The 22,751-nt window shown below is 44.0% G+C and overlaps 1 protein-coding gene across 2 annotated transcripts in view; it reads left to right on the top strand.

The window, feature by feature from the left end:
• PIGF (phosphatidylinositol glycan anchor biosynthesis class F) overlaps positions 1 to 22,751 on the top strand; it is a 125,116-nt gene that overhangs the window by 51,206 nt on the left and 51,159 nt on the right. For both annotated transcript variants that reach the window (XM_069234019.1, XM_069234020.1), the window contains exon 4: positions 11,384 to 11,500. In XM_069234019.1, coding sequence (XP_069090120.1) covers positions 11,384 to 11,500 — 117 coding nt within the window. The remainder of the gene's footprint in view (positions 1 to 11,383; positions 11,501 to 22,751) is intronic.

Genomic DNA, 22,751 nt, shown 5'->3' with positions numbered 1-22,751 from the left:
CGGCACCCATTGTATTATGCATTGGACCGCTCATTCCCAGAGCAGTCATACCAAGTGGATCGCATATGGCAGCGATGCCGGCACTCTCTGTCCCCTCATCATTAGGGCCCCAAGTTGGTAGTCGCCATATGTACCATCAAGGAGTGACGTCTCCCTGTTCCCTCCCCCATCTAACCATGTTGAAGGTGCACTGCCAGACATCAGAGCTCCATGTCCGATACATCCATCCCGCCCTTCTTCCATTCTTTTTTAAGACTACATAATCTACTCTGCATCATTTTCCAGCCCATAGTAGCTCCACCAGCATCTGATCTAATTCATGAAACAGCCAATGGGGAATATCTTTCATGACTTCCTGGAGGAGATAGGGACCTCTGGGTATAACTACCATTTTGATGAGTGCTATTTTCCACATCAGGGACAACCTCAACGTGTTCCAAAAGATGATTAAAGGACACAAATTACGGAGCACCTGTCCCAGATTCAGGTCATTTGTTTGCTGCACATCGTGCGGTATGTGCATTCCCAGATATTTAGCTTTTTAATGTGCTGGCACTGCAAGTTGCCGGTTCACTACAAGAACTGTACTACATAGCCATCCTTGGTTAGGCAACCACACCTGTGGCAGTTGCTCGACTGGTACTTCCTGTAGCCACCCCAGGAGGAACAAAACAGACTTGGCTTGATTAATGTGGAGTCCGGACAGGTCTTCTAATATCCTTATGATTTTCTGTAAAATCGGGACAGACAAGGCAGGTTGACGGGGGTACATAATTGCGTCATCTGCATTCAACGAATGTCCGACCCACTGGTATTCCCCATCTCAGCAGTGTTTGCCTAAGTTTGCACACTAGGGGATCCATCGTGAGGGCAAAAATCAGGGACATCAAATGCCGCAGATTGCACCATTTGTTCCAACGTAGGATAAATCCTGATAGGTCCATGTGCACCAGTTGTGGGAGATTGCACAGCAGCTGTGCGACAAGAGTGTGGCTGAGAATTTTCTGATCTACGTTTAACATCAATAGTAGTCGATACGAGGCCATCTCCATCGGATCCTTTCATGGCTTCTCTACCAGGACAATAAGTACCTCCCGCATAGAATCTGGGAGCACCCCCTCCCCGTCCAGAGCCTTAGCATAAATCTGCAGCAATTTATCTGTTAGTGTCCCAGAGAATGCTTTATAGAATTTTGCTGGGAGACCATCCCCTCATGGTGTTTTGGCAGTCTTCAAGGAATCCACCAACATAAGAAGTTTGTGTTTTCAAATGGGGCTCCAAGTACCTCACGCGCCTCCACAGAGAACCGAGGGAGTGGTAAATCTGCCAAGTAGTCAGGGAGTGTCTGTGTGTAGCGACGTCGGGGTGTGGTATACACTCCTCATAGATGTTCAGCAAAGACCTCTTTTATTGCCTGTTGTATGTAAACTATTTGCCCCGTCTATCCCTTCCAGCCAAAATAGGTGCCAATAGACGCCCGGCCATGTCACCCTCCATGTACAGTCTTCTCTGACTTGAGCCTCAAATGTTTCTCCAATTATTCGTGTAGTGTAATCACCTGGTGTCGCACTCTGTCCCAGTCTCATAAAGTCTCTGGGTTGGTGGAGAGTGTTCTCTATTAGTGAGGTATATGGCTGGTTCCTGTCTGATGTGGCCTTATGGGTAAACAAATGAACGACTGTGTTGAACTGGCATTCTTGGTGTGGTTTTCCCCCAACTTTTTGCTTTCAGTCTTCCTGTATTTGCTGATTTTGTTTTTGTTGGCCATAGGACTCTGCATACTTTACCACTGCATATCTAGTGCTAAATTGCTTGTGCTGTCTCCCTAAAACACAGTAACATCGGCTTTCACCCAATTGACAAAATGTATTTACTTGTAAGTCCCTACTAAATTAAATTCTGCTAGTGGGCCTGCCGCACTCATTGTGCCATTCACTTAAGTTGCCAATTAAGCATGCCCCAGGCCTGACATTGCAGCCTGTGCATGCGTTTTAATCTGCCATTTTGACCTTTCAAAATAAACCTTTTCCCACACCAAATCATCCTTTGTAACACGTCACCCATAGCGTAAACAGCTAATAGGGCTATGTACAGTGTATTAAAAAAGTTCCACATGTACTTTTGACTTTTACATGTCCAGGTAGTGAAAAACTCTTAAATCGTTTTCACTACTGTAAAGCTAAACTCTCCCATAGGATAACATTGGGTTAACTTCTTAAATTCTATAAGTGATAACTTCCGGTTGGGAGCGGATAAGAATGTTGAGTTTGGTCTGTAATGTGAAACCCTCTTTAATAATAAAGTTGAATTTTAAGTCACAATTCTGAACATGCCACTTTTTTTAAAAGTTGCCATTTTCTTGCCCTAACCATATAGTGCCTGCATTCTGAGTCACAAGATTAGGTGAAGCTGGCAGTTGTTTTTTGTGTATTTACTCCCAGACAGTGAGACAAAGGGGGAATAGGTGTTGGCAGGATGACCATATTCAACTTTATGTGCGGCGGAGCTGTCACCTACCACGCTTGCTCATCACAAAGGCTTTGCCTCAGCTCACTCACAAAGTGTCTCACACCAGTCTTTTGTATCCCCAGCCAAGCTGGGGCCAGGGCAGGGAGGATGGAAATTTCAAATATTCTTGGGAGTGGAAACCTTTAGAAACCTCCTATTCCAAACTGGCACCAAGGGTAAATGGTGGACCCATGGACACAAATCTTCAGTTCACTTTAAATCCTGTGAACTCTGGCAGGAGGAAGTACTGAAGTCTATTCTGCTGACCTGCTTGCGGACCAAGGATTGTTTTGCTGCCAGGAGGCTGCTGTTGCTGCACTAGAACTGTTCTGCTTCTGAGAGCTGCCCTACTGAATCCAGCCTGTCTGTGAGGACCCAGAACTCCAGGAAACCTCAGAGGGTTAGTTGGCAGGCCCCCTGTCCAAGCCACAGGGATATAACCGGCTTCTTTGATGTCGATGCAGCGTAATGCAGCCTGCCATCGATTGCAGCCCAGTGCGACACAGCTCATCCTCAATGCATCTTGGCACAAGTCCTCACATACACTCGCAGCTTCTTCGATGCAGTCTCAGCCAGATGCTAAAATCAGTCCAGTGTAACGCATCCCGCCCCCACATCGACCTTTCGCAGCACAAGTCTCCACATGCCCCATCGGCTTCCTCGACAATGACGAAGGACCTTGCATAGCAGATCCTCGTCTACAGTCATCAGCTCTGCCGCTGCATGACACATCTCGACGCCGGACTTCGTATCACAGCTCCTCATCAACCACTTTTCTATTCTGGCCAGCACATCTTGATGCAAGGACTTTGCATCTCAAAGCCCAGGTCACAAGGTACTTTGAAGACTAATCTCAGTCTTGCATCCGGCCCACGCTCCATCGCAGTTGGCCTGATCTTGTGATTTGGACCTGGTCTGTCGCAATCAGATAACCGCAGTTAGCATGTTTTGCTTGTTAGCAATTGATTTTCACAAAAACTTTAGTATTGCATATCTGCAGTTCTATTATTTGCATTTATTTTGTTTTTTGTATTTCTCTTAATTGGTGTAGGATTTTTCTTGTGTTGTGTCTTCACTTCATTATTGTTTTTGTTCTGCATAAATACTTTGCACATTGCCTCTAAGTTAAGCCTGACTGCTTTTGTGCCAAGCTACTACAGGGTTAAGCACAAATTATTTTGAGGTTTGCTTGTGTTTCACCCTGACAAGAATTGTGGTTATTGCTTGTGTAGGGTTTCACCCCCCTCAACCAGCAACCCAATTTCCTACAGACTGGAATGTGGCCTTGAGTAATTATCAGTGGCTGAGATTCATTCAGGCATTCCACTTCTTACTTGGTAAGACACACTATGCGACTGGTTTGCCCAGATGTGGATACCATGCTCCTTGTGCCACGGGATTCAAGTTATGCCCAACAGAAAAGACCCAAATAGTTTGAAATCAGTCTTGAGTTGCGTGCGTTACCACTCATAGGGTGCCTGGCCTGGGAATTCAGGCTTGACTGTTCCTTGTAGAGCAGGACCAAGATTGAGGTGCATATGGCTAGCCACTGTCTGAAGTGGCATGGTGAGTACAAGAATGATGGACTGGAACAGGGTCCAGAGTAATTACCAGTAGTTGAGATTAGTTCAAGCTTCCCACCCATCATTTTTGTATCCTTTTTTCAAAAGGCAACAATTGCTGCTGATTTGGTACTTCATGCGTTGGATGTAAGGAGAACTATAGTGTACTACATACAGGCAACAAAAGACATCAAGAAGTCTAAACAAGAACATGTACCACGAGTATTGAGTACACCAGTTACTAAAGGGACTGGTGTCAGTTGGATAGTTCAGACTATACAGATTTGCTCTGCCTAGAAAATACATCTTTTTCTTTTGGCTTTATCTCAAGACGGTGACAACGTAAGGCTTCATGTGTAATATATATTTACAATTCATGTGCATGGCAGAGACCTGGTCATCCAAAAACTTGTTCAGTATTCTCTGCTGTCTAGATATAGAGACAAGCAAAGACACTGCAGTAGGACAATTGGTGCCAGGTCATTTGTTTATTACCACTCATTCTTCACACCCTCTCCACAAGGGAAATCATTCTGCTTCGCAAACAGTGCACAGAATGTGAGTCCATGTGAATATATACTACAAAAGAAAGCAGTTACTTCTAAGGTTTTGCAGGTTGTAGCTCTTCTGAATTCACACGACACTACAATTGCCTCTGTGAATAGAATAGTGTTTACAACACAAGAAAAAAGGAATCAAACACAGACAGACTTTCTGCAACAATACCTTTTCGATCCCTAGAGCTCCAGAGTAATGGGCAAAATTCTTCAGTGCATAGGCACAATGTTATCAGAAAGATTCAGCAGCTGTCTAATCTCAAATTAGCTAAACTATAAAGGTCCAAAGCTAGCTGGCTCGAGTTACAAAAATCATGTCAACTTTGTGATTGTAACTCAACCTTCAATAAGATAACCTCCTTGATAAACAAAAGTCAGAATGAATCTGGAAGTCATGTTTCTTCTTTGTTTGGCAGCTATTTTGATAATGACTTGTGTAACTAAGGGCCAGATGTAGCAAAGGTTTTTACCCATTCTGTGTCTGTGGGAAAAAGTGTTCGTACATATGGCCCCAAGTCTCTATTATAATTAGCACTTTACTTCCAACTTCCCAGTACATAGGTAAATCTCTATTGATAAACAGAAATCCCTTCCTACCTAGAATAAAATGTTTTCTATATTTTACAAAGAGTGCTGCAGCACTGTCTTGTATGCAGGGGTCTGCAGACAAGTAAACAAACCAATTCCATTCTTAGGTGTTGGAAACATGTCTGTACCAATGGGCACGGGTGCATTATATTGGCCTACTGCATGCCATACGTATATCCACACTTTAAGCCTGCATTGTCCACTGCAGCCATGTACTGCTAACCTAATTTGTATAGATTTTGTTTCCGGAAACAATGTAATTCCTTTTCTTTCTAAAAGCAAAAACGTTATCATGTAAGGTAGCTTAGCCTCAGTGGGAAAACTGTGCGGTACCCGTAAGCCAGCCAAGTTGACCCTCCTATGGTAGTGTAGCAGAAGTTGAAACATAGTTAATTTTTCTGCTATATAGGGAAGGGTCCTCCTGGCTGCCTCTCTAGAACAAAACATCAAATATGCTTCTTCGTAGTCTGCTGTTTTTGTTCATCTCAAAAGCCGATCAGAGTGAATGCCTGTACCTCAGTGTTTTCACCAATTGAAATGACCCCCAAGGATTAGAGATGCCATTATCACCATTCTCACCATGGTGGAGTTTATATCGCTCACAGGAAAGTGTTTAACTGGAGTTTCCGCCCGCCATCCTCACTTGTGTTAATGCTTCAATGAGGTAGCTTTTGCCCTGAGCTTGAAGTGAGAAAAAGTGGACTCACAGTGAGAGCCTCCAGGTGATTTTGTGCAGGGACGATCGCCCTGGTATTTGTGGGGTTTGACGTTCTCTGGGAGCAATAAGATAGTGTGCCGCGATGGGAACAATCTGACAATAAACTACATCAACCTTTGCTTTAAAGAAGCACTGTTTTATTAATTTACGTAGGACAGCATCCATAGTGCTAACAGGCAAACAGTAGCTAGATCTACTATCACAGGCCAGGACAGTTACTCCTATGCTTAACTACCTTAAGTAATAAAGGGAATTTTGAAGGGTTTCAAGCAGAATGGCCCCAATGTTGGAATTGGGGTTAACTAGTGTCAACATGACGGACAGGACAGGCAAGCTGAAATGTTGACAGAAATGTAAAGAGTACATCATGGAGCTCTTGAGCAAGAATCGGAAAATGTATGCTTTTAGGTGAAAACTGTCTTGTGATTCAACCTGGTGCACTTTAATTTTCTGCACCAAACGTTCCTAACCTCTCTGAAACTAGCTAAAACATACCTAAGTAGGACCAGCTCTTGCCTGAGCAGATTAATAACAGATTACAGGGCTGCAACAATGACCCACGTGCACCCCATAGCGAGAAATAGCCCACAATTAACCACTAATACTTACAGAGGATGATGCTCCTTAGGGTAGCAAAATGACACAGGTTTGAAGCCCTGGGAACGCTTGTGGCAAAACGCTGACTACCCCTACGTTGGCTGCACCCTAGGGGCCCAACGAGAAGGTCAGGGAGAAAGACTTAGCAGAATAGGTGTTGGTAGAGGAAGGGCATACTAGAGCTATTATGAGAGACAAAAAGCTGAAGATGAATTGGAGATTTAGATGGTGAATTAACGAAAGCCCTGGATGTCGAATTCCAGCCACCATAAGGTGTTTGCTAGGAAAACGCTCTGCTGGAGACCGAAGGGCCCTGGTTACGAGTGTAGGTGCTATTTAGCGCACAATGCCACCGGGTACATTATTTATCAAATGCGATAAATAGCACCTGTTACAAGTTTGTGGGGAATAACATGTGGATTTGGGTATTTAAGGCACCAAAAACTACATGGCGCGGTAAATACGGTACACATTTCCCCTGTTACATTTCAGAAGGTTTGACCTGCTGAAATTCAACAAAGCTTTGAGGTATTTAACGTATCCGGTAATTATGGATACATTAAACAGCTTTCAACTCGCAGTTCCCACTCGTGAGTAAACAGGAGTTTACAAACTGGTCGTAATTAACCAAGCCACTCATAAACGGGCTCAAGGAAGACTGGAGGAGGTGGTGCGATGTGGACAGAGAGGAGAGAAGCAAGGGTGGGGAGGCACACACGCGGAAGAGCAGGAAATGCTAATCGCAAGAAGATAAACCGAGGGCACGAGAGAAGTATACACTCTATGCTGACAGCACATAGTAAGGCTCTTGAGAGAAATATGACCAAATAGAGCCTCAATCTGGATAGGTGGAAGCACAATGATAACCAACATGTTCACAAATGCTAAAGTGTAAATGTGTTAGACGATTCTGTAACTCTTGATGCCAGCATGATGTAATGCCAGTTACGAAGTTGATTACAATGAGTAAGGTTTACAAAAACACTCTGTAGACTATCACTTTTACCGCAGGTGCAAGGTAAGTCAGAAGGCATAGCCTGTTATCTGCAGAAATGGGGCCTTGTTTAGGGAGATAGCATCCAGGAAGCAGAACTATATTATTGAGCTTGACGCTCCTGCAGTTAGGTGTTCTGGGAGAAAGGTTGAGCTTCAGTCTGGTTTTCCAGGATTTTGCAGGTTAGTGTTTCCCTGATATGACAGAGGTAGGGTCTGTTTCTGCAATTCTGTTGTTGTAGGTTTTTTCAATTTTGTGACGTGGGTTTTTTATGTATAGCATCAATAGATTGAACTGTTGATTTGCACTTGCTGTGTCTGCCTACCTCTTTTTTCACCGGACGGATCTTCCCTTGCTCAATATGATTGCTTAATAGGATAATCTGCAATATGCAGAAATTTCACACACTGTCTTCTAAGTCCCCTTTGTGAATTTTGAAGGTATGCATTTCCTAGATTGGAGCCTAAATGTTTTTTTTGGTTTATTTTTTTTGTTAGTGATGAGCTATATATCTCATACCCTTGTTTACTTTTCAGTCGGACCTGCTTCCAGCTCATAGATGCGGGGTGTTTGACCTTGCAATGGCCATTGTTCAAGTGCATAACATACATTTTATAAATAGTTATCTTAATCTAGTTTTAGATGCAACTTACTCTTTTAAAACAAGCTTCCTCCAATTCTGATCTGCAAAATGTTTTTTCCATGAGTGAACAGGTCTTATTTTTGGAAATTTGCAAGTAAGTAAAACCCAAGTCTGGAGCAAGACACACATACTCTTAGAAAACGCTATGAGAACCAGGAATAGCAGTTGAGGATTAATTAATAATAATTAAGGCTCCCAGTTTTCACTATTTTTTTGCAGATAAATACAGACAGAAAACAACATGTTTCCAGGCTGTTTTTGTTTTTAAAAACAGAAGACTACTGAAAATTGTGCTTCTAATAGGTGACTTTCCATGCTGTCTGTTGAGAATGTCAAGACAACATATGAGCAGATGGACAGAATGGAGAGTTAAAAGCAGATTAAGATAGCTTTAAATACAGGCATGTTAAAATATATTTGTAGTAAATTGCTAATATTTACCTGTGGGTGTATCGTTTTGCTATTTTTGGCTAATGAATTTACTAGAATGCAACAGGCATCAAAGTGTGAGTGCATGTTTATCCATTAAATAAATGTGGAAATGTACAATTTGTGACTCCACATATTCCTAAACTACAAAATAAATATGGAAAAATACTAATATGATGTCCAAAAAATAAATATGGATAAATACAGATGGAAATGTAGAAAGAAATACCATAAAACTGGAAGCCATAATAATAATACAAGACAAGTTCATTACTGCTTACAGGAAATGCTTTGTGTATGGCACCTGGAAATAGAGGAATGGTTGGTGAGTTTGAGAATATTCTGTACGTAGCATGGACAAATGTCAATAATTAAATTGAAAGGATTAACCTACATTGAAAGGCTCTTTTTAGTTATACAGAATGTAAGAAATCCAATCTGTAGATCTAGAGATATTCAATTTAAAAGTTTTGAGTAAAACTCATACCTAAAAGCACAAAGTGCCTGCCAACTGTGGTTATCTGGTCGTGCTGGCCTAGGACAAAATCAAAAGTTCAGGACAACTGCGATGAAGTCTGGGCTGGATACTGGGACCAGGTTAGTCCCGTTGAGAGTCCTACCTTATGTCTTTGGTCCTGCATTGAGACACATGGCGCTGCATATGTTCCGACAAGGCCGCTGAACATCAGCTGCGAGGGACTGTGATGCAAGGTCTTAGTTGGGTCCTGTGTATACTCAGATGCCAGCCAAGAGTCCAGGATCTTGGGAGGTACCTCATGGTGATCAGGGACTCACTCCAGCAGAGGTCAGCAGCAGGACTCATGCAGGTCCAGGTACATGTCAAGAGGGGTCCAGTGCTGCAGGACAGCTGGACAGTTGCAAGGAGATCTCTGAAGCTTGTTGTGTCCCTGTAGCTCACACAGGAGGTCAACTAACTGACCCTTGGATTGGTAGCTTGGTATGAAGGCAAACTGACCAAGTCCTCCTTCTTGGACATCAAGGCAGTCTTTCAAGCAGCAGGGCAGTCCTCCTTCTGTAACGTCCACAGGCCCAAGAATGTTCTAAAGTTTGGTTCTGGGAGACCCCATATTTATACCTTGTGGCAGCCTTTGTGGGGCAAGGGGAGTAGCAACCTGTCCTACCCCCTCATCTGGTTCTGGACGGTCTTCCCCTTCCCCTGTCAAGGCTCCAAAATGTCTGCGGTGACATAAAGCTGGTGTTTGGTTCCTTGTGTGTGCTGAAGACAAAGCCCTTTGGAGTGAAAGTGGGTCAGGGAACAGCTCTGCCTCCGGCTGTCCTGGCAAGTTTCCCACCCTGTCCACACCTAGTCCCTTTTGTGTCCCAGTATGGGAGGAAAAGACAGACCCCAGCAGCAGAGCCTTTCACAGTCATGTGATCCAGGACACCAGCAGAAGGCACAAATGGTTGGGACAAGAAAAGACACAAGTTCAGGCCAACCGAGATGGAGCACAGGCCAGACACTGAGACCAGGTTAGTCCAGTTGATAGTTGTACTGTATGTCCTTGATTTGAGGAGGCTTAGAGCGGATCAGCGTCCTTTCTGATCCGGAGCTGCTAGATGCTATGATACAAGTTTCTACATCAAGTTGTGGTGCATTGAATTGGTTCTGATAGGACTGTGTAAAGGCCACTCCCATTTGAATTCAACAACACTCCCCCATTCCCACTCTGGGCCGGTCCTGTGACAGGTTGTTGTTAGCGTCAAAGTCTTCAGATAACTAAATTAAAAAACAAGCACAAGATTAAGAAGGCCTCCTCCCACCCTCACCACTCTTAATCTGAGAAGTTGCAAGCTCATCAAGGTGCCCTACTTAGGGTATTTTCTTGTTGCTTTGCTTGTCCCTGGTGTACAAGTGGAAAGGATCTGTATGGCAGTAAGTTGTACTACTTCCTAGTTGCTAAGATCTTTTGTAACCTTGGCGCTTAAGTGCACTGCGTCAAGTAGCCCTGCATGGATATCAGCCTTTATAGACGCTTGGCTAAAAAAACATGATAGTAACTCGTTAGTATACCTTTCTTAGAGTGGAAGTTGGTGTTCTGATATTGGATGGGAGAGGGTGGGGAAAGCTGCATCACAGAACCACTTTCAGGCCTACCATTTCTCTGTATACAGAAGCAGCTGAAAATATGTAAGTATACTCTTGCCTGACATACGGTTAGATGGCTGTAGGCCAGTGAAGTGGCTGCAGCAGGCTTTAAAATCTAATTACATCTCTGCGATTGTCTACTTTTTGTAAATCGTTTCAGTTACAATTTGTTTTAATTTGCATAAAAGATCAAAGCAATATGTTCGGGCTAGCTCATTTCTGTGTTACTTAAAAATTCCAAATTTTCCACAAACTTGTAAGTGAAAATTGTAAGTGTTTTCATTTATTCAGAATGCAACATTCTTATAAACAGAGTCTGCAGGGATGTGTTAATCCATGTATATTTTCTCGGCCAATGGAAAGCGTAACTTGACTTTATTTGTTTGAAGCGTGCAATTATTTAGCAAAGAACGTGTGTGATTTCACATTTTCTTAACTAAATCAAAATGCATGGTGGGGGAGCTTCTGCCACGTGTGCACTGATCACTTTAATCTGAAATGTAGTTTCAAGGAAGCAGATTCGTTTCATTATTTTTCATAAAAGAAACTTGAATGTGCTGTACTGGCAAATTCTTTGGCAGTTGCCAAAGACAGACATTTTTCCACAGAGATTTGTTTAAAAGTTGACTGTAGTTCTAACACTTATTTTGCTCTTACACGAGTTTGTTATCCTCTTTCAGGTTGATACTGGAGACATTTTCTTTTGCTGTCCTTCTATCCACATTCACAACTTTGCGCTGCCTATGTATGCTGGGTCCAAACTTCTCAGCATGGATCAAAGTTTTCAGTAAAAATGGGTATGTTGTGCTAGCTTTTATCACAATTACTTTATTAATGCACTTTATCTTTGAGTCCTTATCTTTTCATGTCACAAGACCGTATTCAGTGATTTACTTCATGTCTGCAGTTTTAATTCGGAGAAATTGGACTTAATGTAGCTAATATTTATTGGATTCCTTTTTTATGCCGCATTTTATTAGTGTTCCTTAAAGTCCAAAATTCATCATTACTTTTAAAGGTGCATAGTCAGTTAATAAGATTGACTGCGGCCAACAACAACGATTGGAGACCCACAACTATGCGTTTTTATTGGTAAACCCATGTTGGTGAACTGTTATAAAGCAGGACGAAGCTCCTTTGGTTGAACAGGGAAGGCAGATTTCCTTAAATATCCACCTTTCTAGAAAGTGAAAAATATTAGTGGCATCAAAAGTTACACAAATGTGCATATTTGCTTTAGCAAGTTTATTTCTGTAGTTTAAATAAATGTCCAGTGCTGGGCTATGATGGCCTCTGTCGGGGTTCTGAGTGTATCTCCAGTAGGTTTTTTGGCAAAGTAATCTTATTATTAATAGGCGATACCAGTCAGTTTTATATGCAGAACGTCTGTGTTGGTTACCTTTGTATGTGCTGCTTTTAAAGAACCGCTCGTTATCTCTTTCCTTGAGTGTGTCACTAAGTATCACGGGTAATGGATGGAGTGGGAAGAATGGGAACACAAGACTGACCGAGCAGGATAATGATGGGAGGATATGCAGGCACCTGGGAGGGAGCTGAAGGATCACATGGGGGGGGGGGAGGTGGAGGGAAGTCGGTGCATTAGGAGATAATGTGGAGAGAGTGGGTGAGGGGGGATGAGACTAGCTGTGGCTATGTTAGTTAACAAATGAGGGGAAAGAGAAAAGGCCTCTCACACCCACGGAGTACTAGTAGTCAAATGCTGTGGAAAAATGCATCCGAAAAAATAGTTTTTCTGACATTGGCGGCGGAAGGATACAAATCAAGGTATCAAAACATGGTAAGACCAGGATATCCCAGAGATGGTACAAGCACAAGAATAGCAACGAAAACCGTTCTTTAAGTGAATGTAAATGCAATAAGTAACAATATGTCTTCTAGACAGCTAAAGTAGTCTGTAGATAGACCTAAACAGGCAGCCGGTAGAAACCATGATGAATATCCTGTTTAAATGCATGGTGCTAGTGCATAACAACCGGTGAAAGGGCAGCCTATGGAAAACATGATGCATACATGTATCTTCTCCAAGCTCACTATTACACAGGAAAGTGTGATTCCTGGATGTGGATGTTTTTCTGACAAAAGCCCTTAGATTGAGAGAGATGAAATGATGGAGTGTACTTTCCTAGTGGTGCAGTGTTACCCCTTTTGTTGTTTCTGCTGAAGGTGGCGTGTTGTAAGTGTTATAGGACCTCGCTAATATCATTTATCCGAATTACCCCCAGACTTTGAAGTGGATCCCCTCCAGACTCAACAACCAGAGGCACTTGCAAAACTGAAAGCGTCATCAGTCAGTATGATGTTACCTTCAGATGTTAAAAATCACACGCAGGGACCCAGCGCTTCTCTGCCATGTTCTTGGAGCAAAAAAAATAGAAGTTGCTGCCCATTATGCAGAAGATCCCAAAGACCAATTACAAACCAATTTCTGTGCCGTGGTATTTAACTACTATGAAGAAACGTATGTTGCCCAGGAAGCAGTACATAAAGCACCATCCAGTAGAAATTCCTGAGTTTGTCTTAGGTTCTCCATCTCTTTGGCACTGAGCAACATTGGTGTTAAGGATGCATTTTGTTTCAATGAATCTTTTGCAAATACATGATACTCATCATCTTATAGACTTCAATCCTCTGTTAATTTGGATGATACTGTTGTTTTGCCATGTATATTATTGAGCGGTTATCTCAAATGTTTAATTCAGAGAAAAGAGGCTATGAGGATATTGTGACTTTGACTTGCTGCCCCTTAACAGTATAATTTAGTTCCCAGCCAACTAGGAGATTTTCTTCGAACTGCTTCCATTTCAATGGGAAGCAGTAGGCTATCTTGCTCTGTATTACATCCAAGCAGTGAGATTATATTGAATTTCCCTACTGGAACAAAAATTAGATTGACTTTTCTAACAAATGTGCTTGCTGTCACAATACAAAGATTCATTAATCCGTTGGTGCTGGAATTAACATTTGTGCTGGTTTTTAGTTCTAATTTACCATGAAAATTTCTTCAAAACTCCTCTGACCGATATTCAATAATGGTTTTGATTCAAAGTGACGTATTTGTCGTCCCCTGTTTTACTGGATGCCCTAATTCTGTTAGAGTGAGCAACAGAAGCGAAACACAAAATGGAGCAGAACCCCTTTTTTCGGTTCCACATCGGACTCCCCACATGGTTTAGTAGGTTTCTAATAGATGTCCCCTCAATATAGAATTAAAAATGCTCAATTTAAATGCATGTGATTAAAGTGTCTAACACTTTTGTGGGAGCGCCTGGTTTTTGTCAGAGAAAGAACACCAGCAACAGAAGAATTTATGAGGAATCTCCTCTTCTCTTGGCTGAACTCTCCCTGTAGAATTATACATTATTATTTGCATATCAAATATTTTTCAGTTATACACACAGGGGTGTGGAATTCCTATAGCCGACACCCAGGACATATTTTTTGCGGTCAAGGGCAACAAGTTTTCATGTTTATTTTGCCCTTGGGAAAAGAAGGCCCAACCTCCTGTAGCACAAACCCCTTGGTTGCCAGTTTGCAGGGAAGGGAACTGTCTGTAGTTCAGGTAATATTTGGGTCCATATGTTAACCCCTTAGCTGCTGGGCCTTTTCCCCCCCAGTGCTGAGCCCTTTTTTGGCTATTTGGGGTAGTTCGCGCTTAGGGCTTCATAACTTTTTGTCCACATAAGCTAACCACGCCAAATTTGCGTCCTTTTTTTCCAACATCCTAGGGATTCTAATGGTACCCAGAGTTTGTGGTTTACCCTGGAGGAGACCAAGAAAATAGCCAAAATACAGTGAAAATTTAGTTTTTTCCAAAAAAATGGGAAAAAAGGGCCACCGAAGAAGGCTTGTGGTTTTTTCCCTGAAAATGCCATCAACAAAGGGTTTCTGGTGCTGAAATCACTATCTTCCCACCTTTCAGGAACGGGCAGACTTGAATCAGAAAACCACATTTTCCAACACAAATTTGGCATTTTACTGGGACATACCCCATTTTTACTATTTTTGGTGCTTTCAACCTCCTTCCAGTTAGTGACAGGAATGGGTGTGAAACCAATGCTGGATCCCGGAAAGCTAAACATTTCTGAAAACTAGACAAAATTCTGAATTCAGCAAGGGGTCATTTGTGTAGATCCTACAAGGTTTTCCTACAGAAAATAACAGCTGAAATAAAAAAAATATTGAAATTGAGCTGAAAACAACAGCCATTTTTCTTTATGTTTTACTCTGTAACTTTTTCCTGCGATGTCAGATTTCTGAAAGCAATATACCGTTTTGTCTGCTGGACTCTTCTGGTTGCGGGGATATAAAGGGCTTATAGGTTCATCAAGAACCCTAGGTACCCAGAGCCAATAAATGAGGTGCACCCTGCAGTTGGTTTTCATTCTATACTGGGTATACAGCAATTCATTTGCTGATATATGAGGAGTGAAAAAGAGGTATCAAGAAAACCTTTGCATTTCCAAAATGGGATCAAGATAAGGTTTTGAGGAGCAGTGGTTATTTGCACATCTTTGAATTCCGAGGTGCCCATACTAGCATGTGAATTGCAGGGCATTTCTCAAATAGACGTCTTTTTTACACACTCTCTTATATTTGGAAGGAAAAAATGTAGAGAAAGATAAGGGGCAATAACACTTGTTTTGCTATTCTATGTTCCCCCAAGTCTCCCGAAAAAAATGATACCTCACTTGTGTGGGTAGGCCTAGCGCCCGCGACAGGAAATGCCCCAAAACACAACGTGGACACATCCCATTTTTTCACAAAATACAGAGCTGTTTTTTTGCAAAGTGCCTACCTGTGGATTATGGCCTCTAGCTCAGCCGGCACATAGGGAAACCTACCAAACCTGTACATTTTTGAAAACTAGAGACCTAGGGGAATCCAAGATGGGGTGACTCGCGGGGCTCTGACCAGGTTCTGTTACCCAGAATCCTTTGCAAACCTCAAAAAGTGGCTAAAAAAACAAGTTTTCCTCACATTTCGGTGACAGAAAGTTCTGGAATCTGAGAGGAGCCTCAAATTTCCTTCCACCCAGCGTCCCCCCAAGTCTCCCGATAAAAATGATACCTCACTTGTGTGGGTAGGCCTAGCGCCCGCGACAGGAAATGCCCCAAAACACAACGTGGACACATCACAGAAAACAGAGCTGTTTTTTGCAAAGTGCCTACCTGTAGATTTTGGCCTCTAGCTCAGCCGGCACCTAGGGAAACCTACCAAACCTGTACATTTTTGAAAACTAGAGACCTAGGGGAATCCAAGATGGGGTGACTCGCGGGGCTCTGACCAGGTTCTGTTACCCAGAATCCGTTGCAAACCTCAAAAAGTGGCTAAAAAAACAAGTTTTCCTCACATTTCGGTGACAGAAAGTTCTGGAATCGGAGAGGAGCCTCAAATTTCCTTCCACCCAGCGTCCCCCCAAGTCTCCCGATAAAAATGATACCTCACTTGTGTGGGTAGGCCTAGCGCCCGCGACAGGAAATGCCCCAAAACACAACGTGGACACATCACAGAAAACAGAGCTGTTTTTTGCAAAGTGCCTACCTGTAGATTTTGGCCTCTAGCTCAGCCGGCACCTAGGGAAACCTACCAAACCTGTACATTTTTGAAAACTAGAGACCTAGGGGAATCTAAGATGGGGTGACTCGCGGGGCTCTGACCAGGTTCTGTTACCCAGAATCCTTTGCAAGCCTCAAAAAGTGGCTAAAAAAACAAGTTTTCCTCACATTTCGGTGACAGAAAGTTCTGGAATCGGAGAGGAGCCTCAAATTTCCTTCCACCCAGCGTCCCCCCAAGTCTCCCGATAAAAATGATACCTCACTTGTGTGGGTAGGCCTAGCGCCCGCGACAGGAAATGCCCCAAAACACAACGTGGACACATCACAGAAAACAGAGCTGTTTTTTGCAAAGTGCCTACCTGTAGATTTTGGCCTCTAGCTCAGCCGGCACCTAGGGAAACCTACCAAACCTGTACATTTCTGAAAACTAGAGACCTAGGGGAATCCAAGATGGGGTGACTCGCGGGGCTCGGACCAGGTTCTGTTACCCAGAATCCTTTGCAAACCTCAAAAAGTGGCTAAAAAAACAAGTTTTCCTCACATTTCGGTGACAGAAAGTTCTGGAATCTGAGAGGAGCCTCAAATTTCATTCCACCCAGCGTCCCCCCAAGTCTCCCGATAAAAATGATACCTCACTTGTGTGGGTAGGCCTAGCGCCCGCGACAGGAAATGCCCCAAAACACAACGTGGACACATCACAGAAAACAGAGCTGTTTTTTGCAAAGTGCCTACCTGTAGATTTTGGCCTCTAGCTCAGCCGGCACCTAGGGAAACCTACCAAACCTGTACATTTTTGAAAACTAGAGACCTAGGGGAATCTAAGATGGGGTGACTCGCGGGGCTCTGACCAGGTTCTGTTACCCAGAATCCTTTGCAAGCCTCAAAAAGTGGCTAAAAAAACAAGTTTTCCTCACATTTCGGTGACAGAAAGTTCTGGAATCGGAGAGGAGCCTCAAATTTCCTTCCACCCAGCGTCCCCCCAAGTCTCCCGATAAAAATGATACCTCACTTGTGTGGGTAGGCCTAGCGCCCGCGACAGGAAATGCCCCAAAACACAACGTGGACACATCACAGAAAACAGAGCTGTTTTTTGCAAAGTGCCTACCTGTAGATTTTGGCCTCTAGCTCAGCCGGCACCTAGGGAAACCTACCAAACCTGTACATTTCTGAAAACTAGAGACCTAGGGGAATCCAAGATGGGGTGACTCGCGGGGCTCGGACCAGGTTCTGTTACCCAGAATCCTTTGCAAACCTCAAAAAGTGGCTAAAAAAACAAGTTTTCCTCACATTTCGGTGACAGAAAGTTCTGGAATCTGAGAGGAGCCTCAAATTTCATTCCACCCAGCGTCCCCCCAAGTCTCCCGATAAAAATGATACCTCACTTGTGTGGGTAGGCCTAGCGCCCGCGACAGGAAATGCCCCAAAACACAACGTGGACACATCACAGAAAACAGAGCTGTTTTTTGCAAAGTGCCTACCTGTAGATTTTGGCCTCTAGCTCAGCCGGCACCTAGGGAAACCTACCAAACCTGTGCATTTCTGAAAACTAGAGACCTAGGGGAATCCAAGGAGGGGTGACTTGCGGGGCTCGGACCAGGTTCTGTTACCCAGAATCCTTTGCAAACCTCAAAAAGTGGCTAAAAAAACAAGTTTTCCTCACATTTCGGTGACAGAAAGTTCTGGAATCTGAGAGGAGCCACAAATTTCCTTCCACCCAGCGTTCCCCCAAGCCTCCCGATAAAAATGATACCTCACTTGTGTGGTTAGGCCTGGTGCCTGCGACAGGAATAGATCACACAACGGTCAATGTTGGTCCTTACGTGAGGCAGCTGTTGACCCTGGGGTGATCCATTCCTGACACAGACACTAGGTGTAGGCACTCAAGTGGGGTAGTGTTTTTATCAGGACAGGTGAGGAGTCACTGGGTGGTAGGAATATTGTGGATCCCAGCATATTCCTGTAGTTTGTGTGACAGAAATGCGAGAAAAATTGATTTTTTTTTCAACATTTCAGCTTTGCAGGGTATTCTGGGTAAGAAAACTTTGGGGAAGCCACACAAGTCACACCTCTGTGGACTCCCCCGAATGTCTAGTTTCCAGAAATGTTTGGGTTTAGTGTGTTTCTCTATATGGCCGCCGAATCCAGGACCAAAAACACAGGTGCCTGCCTTACAAAACCAGTTTGTTTTGCCATGGATAATTTTGATGTCTCCACAATATGATTTGGGTGGTGGAATTTGGGGCTGAACTAAATTGGGGAGCTCCCAAGAGAGCACTCTCTCTCTGCTTGCCGCCGCATTCACCTGCTCTCTGGGTTGACCTAACCCACTATTACCCAGTTGCACAAACAGCTTGCGAAGGGACAGCAGGACTGTCCTCATCACCTCCCTCATAATGTACTGGAAGAGGAGTTATCGAATGGGACTCCTCTGACTGAAAAATCACTCCCAGAGTCTGCGCCATTGTCCTATCCCTCAGATGCTGTCTCAGTATCTGATGTCTCAGTCTCTGATCCTATGTCAGAGCGGTCCTCTATAACCCGAGTGTAGGCAGCAGTCATCCATCAAGATGCCATCTCTGCTATTGGCTAAACTGTTGCTCTAAAACACTAGCCTACGTAGACAGTCACAAAATCGATGGTGTGTGAGATACGTGCAACAGTAGAGGCCACCTTACCTGCGCTTCTTCCCTCAATCAGCACGTACTTTCAAGACACTCAAAAAACACCTTGTCACATACCATTCGTCACAGTCTTTAGCACCTCCTGCGCCCAGTCCAACAATCATTATTGGTGCTCCCACTCCCTCCTCCTCGGATTCCCTCATTACCACCCAGCAAAAGTGCCCTTCATCTCTCCATAGACTTTGCTAATGTACTCAGCTATTTACATAAAATACAGATTTGCTCTTTGCAGTAGGCATATAAACCTTCTGCGCTTCTTTATGGCACTAAAACTGCCACTAGACAAGTCGGACCCTTTTCCCCCCAGGGAAACCACACACATATTGACAAAAGTGATATATATATGACAGCCAATCACCTGAAACTCAACTCAAGCAAAACCGAAATAATCCTCTTTGGCCCACACAAAAACACCTGGGACCCCTCATGGTGGCCCACCACGCTAGGCCCTGCACCCACCCCCGCCAACCACGCACGCAACCTCAGCATCATCCTAGACTCCTCCCTCTCGATGACCCAACAAATCAACGCTCTCACCTCCTCATGCTTCAACACACTCCGTATACTGAAAAACATTCAAATGGATCCCCACAGAGACCAGAAAAACTGTCACTCACGCACACATCAGCAGCAGGCTTGATTACGGAAACGCCCTCTACGCCGGCACCACTCTAAAACTCAAGCGCAAACTACACGCATCTAGAACTCAGCAGCACGACTCATCCTCGACCTCCGCCGACACGAACACATCTCTCCACACCTCAAATCCCTCCACTGGCTCCCCATTGACAAAAGGATCACCTTCAAGATCCTCATCCTCGCACACAAATCACTCCACAACACAGGCCCTGCCTACCTCAACGAGAGTCACCTTCCACACACCCACACGAAACGTCCGCTCAGCTGACCTCTCTCTCGCCTCTGTCCCCCGCATCAAACACACCACCACCGGGGGCAGATCCTTCTCCTACCTTGCACCCAAAACCTGGAACGCCCTCACAACCCACCTTCGCAAGACCCAAAACCTACTTCTTTTCAGGAAGGGCCTCAAAACCTGGCTTTTCGAACAGTGAACCTCCCAGCCCCTTTCCCTCCCCCCGCCCCCCCCCCAAGCGCCTTGAGACCCTCACAGGTGAGTAGCACACTTTATAAATCTCTTTGGTATATATAGATCTACCTCTATATATATATATATATATATATATCTATGTACATAGATATATCTATAGATATATCCATGTACATAGATATATCTATCTACATAGATATATAAATATAGATCTATATATAGATCTATTTTTTTTAGTTGTTGTATGGTTTCCTTGGGGACCAAAATGGCCCCCAGGGAAACCCTACAACATCTAAAAAAAAAAATGCCCCCACAGGGGGTCACCCTGCCCACGGGCGACCCCCTGTCATTTAAAAAAAAAAAAAAAAAAACAATCCCCGGGGGGGGGGGTGGGGGGGGGCGCAATTCCCCCCCCCCCAGGGGGCACCTACCTTTTTTTTTTTATTATTAATTATGCCCCCGGGGGGGGGGGGCGGCCCGTTTTCCGAGGGGCCGCCCCCCCAAAGTGAAATTCCTGGCGTCTAGTGGTGTTTCCTGGCCCCCGATCGCAGCTGTGCTGCGATCGGGGGCCAGGAAACACTTTGAGAAGGCCTCGTAAGAAAGGGGAGACTCTCCCCCTTTCTTACGAGGCCTTCTCAAACTGTTTCTGGCCCCCGATCGCAGCACAGCTGCGATCGGGGGCCAGAAACTGTTTGAGAAGGCCTCGTAAGAAAGGGGAGAGTCTCCCCTTTCTTACGAGGCCTTTTCAAAGTGTTTCCTGGCCCCCCGATCGCAGCTGTGCTGCGATCGGGGGGCCAGGAAACCTGAAAGTGTTTCCTGGCCCCCGATCGCAGCACAGCTGCGACCGGGGGGCCAGGAAACACTTTCAGGAAGGCCTCGTAAGAAAGGGGAGACACTCCCCTTTCTTACGAGGCCTTCCCGAACGTGAGAAAGGCCGTTTTCCCCATTAAAGCAGGAAGCGGCCGCAAGGCTGCTTCCTGCTTTGATGGGGAAAACACCTTTGCAACGTCAGCGCGCCACGAGGCGCGCTGACGTCACAAAGGGGCGGGTGGGGGGGCGGGGGGAGACACGGAAGCTTCCGTGTCTCCCGGGGGGGGGTTTAAAAAAAAAAAAAATCCTCGGGTGCGACCATTCCTGGTGTCGGCCACTGGTCGTGACCCGCACCAGGGAGGGTGTGTGGGCGTCGGCCAGTGGCCGACGCCCGCACCTAAGCGGTTAATACTGTTTGAACTTGTGTTTATGGTTCATTAATGCAAAGCCTTTATTATTAGGGTGAGCACTCTAAATAAAAGTTGTAAGGTTACACTGCCCTACTGACAGTGGTTCCAGAAAAAAAAAAAAAAATTGTACACACGTTTGTAAAGATTAACAATATGAGGCTGCATATAATGTTCCCAGAATGCTCTCTGATTAGGTACAAATGTTTGCAGAAGCTTGTAAGCAAGATTGATGAATCTTTGCTTTCCAAATAAAATGTTCAGAACTAAAATGCAAATAGGAAAAACAATTTTTGCTAAATTACTGTGAAAATTTAGGTACTATTGATTAGAAGCATCATTCAATAAAAACGTGCTGATGCATGCTAGTATTTCCAAAAAATATGCATAATAAAAAATCAGTGTAATAATTTTCAGCAAGAGAATGGGAAACATGAAAATAAACAAGCACTGGCAAAGCCAACCGATCCAACATTGGTTGTCAGTCTTTTGGTTTTGTCACTGCGTGTCTTGTTATGACATGGCTTTTGTAGCACTTTATTGTTGTGGGAGCTGCCAGGCCCCCACCACTGTAACAAACATTGGCAAACACAAGTTTTTTTGGTCTCCAAAAACGGACATGGCCACAGTAGTTCCTGGCTCTGAACAAAACTACTTTGTGTGCCAATATGCGCTCTGTGGAAGAGCAGAATGCTGTTACTCACAGTGAAGCCAACCAATAGATGGATAGAAAGAGAAATAGAATTTTAATGAAAACAAAATGCCTTGGTTAACACCGGATCAAATTGGGGGCTCAATTCTTAAAGAAAGTCACAAACGTGCACCCATTGTATATGCCTTTGCATTAGTGGCCTTCATATATTCCCAAGAATTTACAAAAGTAGACCAGGAAATGGCACTCCTAGAAAATATTTGTGAGCTGTATTTTAGCACGAGCAAATATGCATGTGTAGATTTGCTCATGTGAAAATGTATTGAGAGTTTACAAGTTCACTTTACCTCCATTCACTTTGCTCCTAACCCTAAAAGAACTTCTGCTTCTGCCTTAAGTTAGTAGGTTTGCAAAGCCTCAAAGGCATTTCAGCCCTGAAACTATTGCTTCCTCCAGGCCCAGTATGAAGCTCTGCGGAAAGGTGGCAAAATAAGGAAATTGCCACAGTAGGGCTGAAATTGCTAGTATTCAAGTCCTAATATAGTATTATCCCTGGCATAATCAGAGAGGCTGTAATCAGAGCTCTTACATAAGGAAAACATAAGTAGATTCTTTTTTACAGGCCAAGTAGATTTAAGAAGCAACATGTCCCATGGACAAGTAGATATTTTATAAATTCCACACCTCTGTATACATCCCATTTGTCATGATGATTGTTTGCAGTATTGTTTACATTAAGAACTGAAACATGGACTCCATAGGCTAGTTCTCCTAAAACTGACAAATATATTTCACATGGACAGTAGAATATTATTTGTCCGAGGCCCTGTCAGAGGGCCACTGGGCGCAACCA

Source organism: Pleurodeles waltl, chromosome 5 (assembly GCF_031143425.1).
Source record: "Pleurodeles waltl isolate 20211129_DDA chromosome 5, aPleWal1.hap1.20221129, whole genome shotgun sequence".
Classification (NCBI taxonomy): domain Eukaryota; kingdom Metazoa; phylum Chordata; class Amphibia; order Caudata; family Salamandridae; genus Pleurodeles; species Pleurodeles waltl.
Note: the sequence above shows the minus strand (reverse complement) of the source record. Positions and strands in the feature narration are given on the sequence as shown.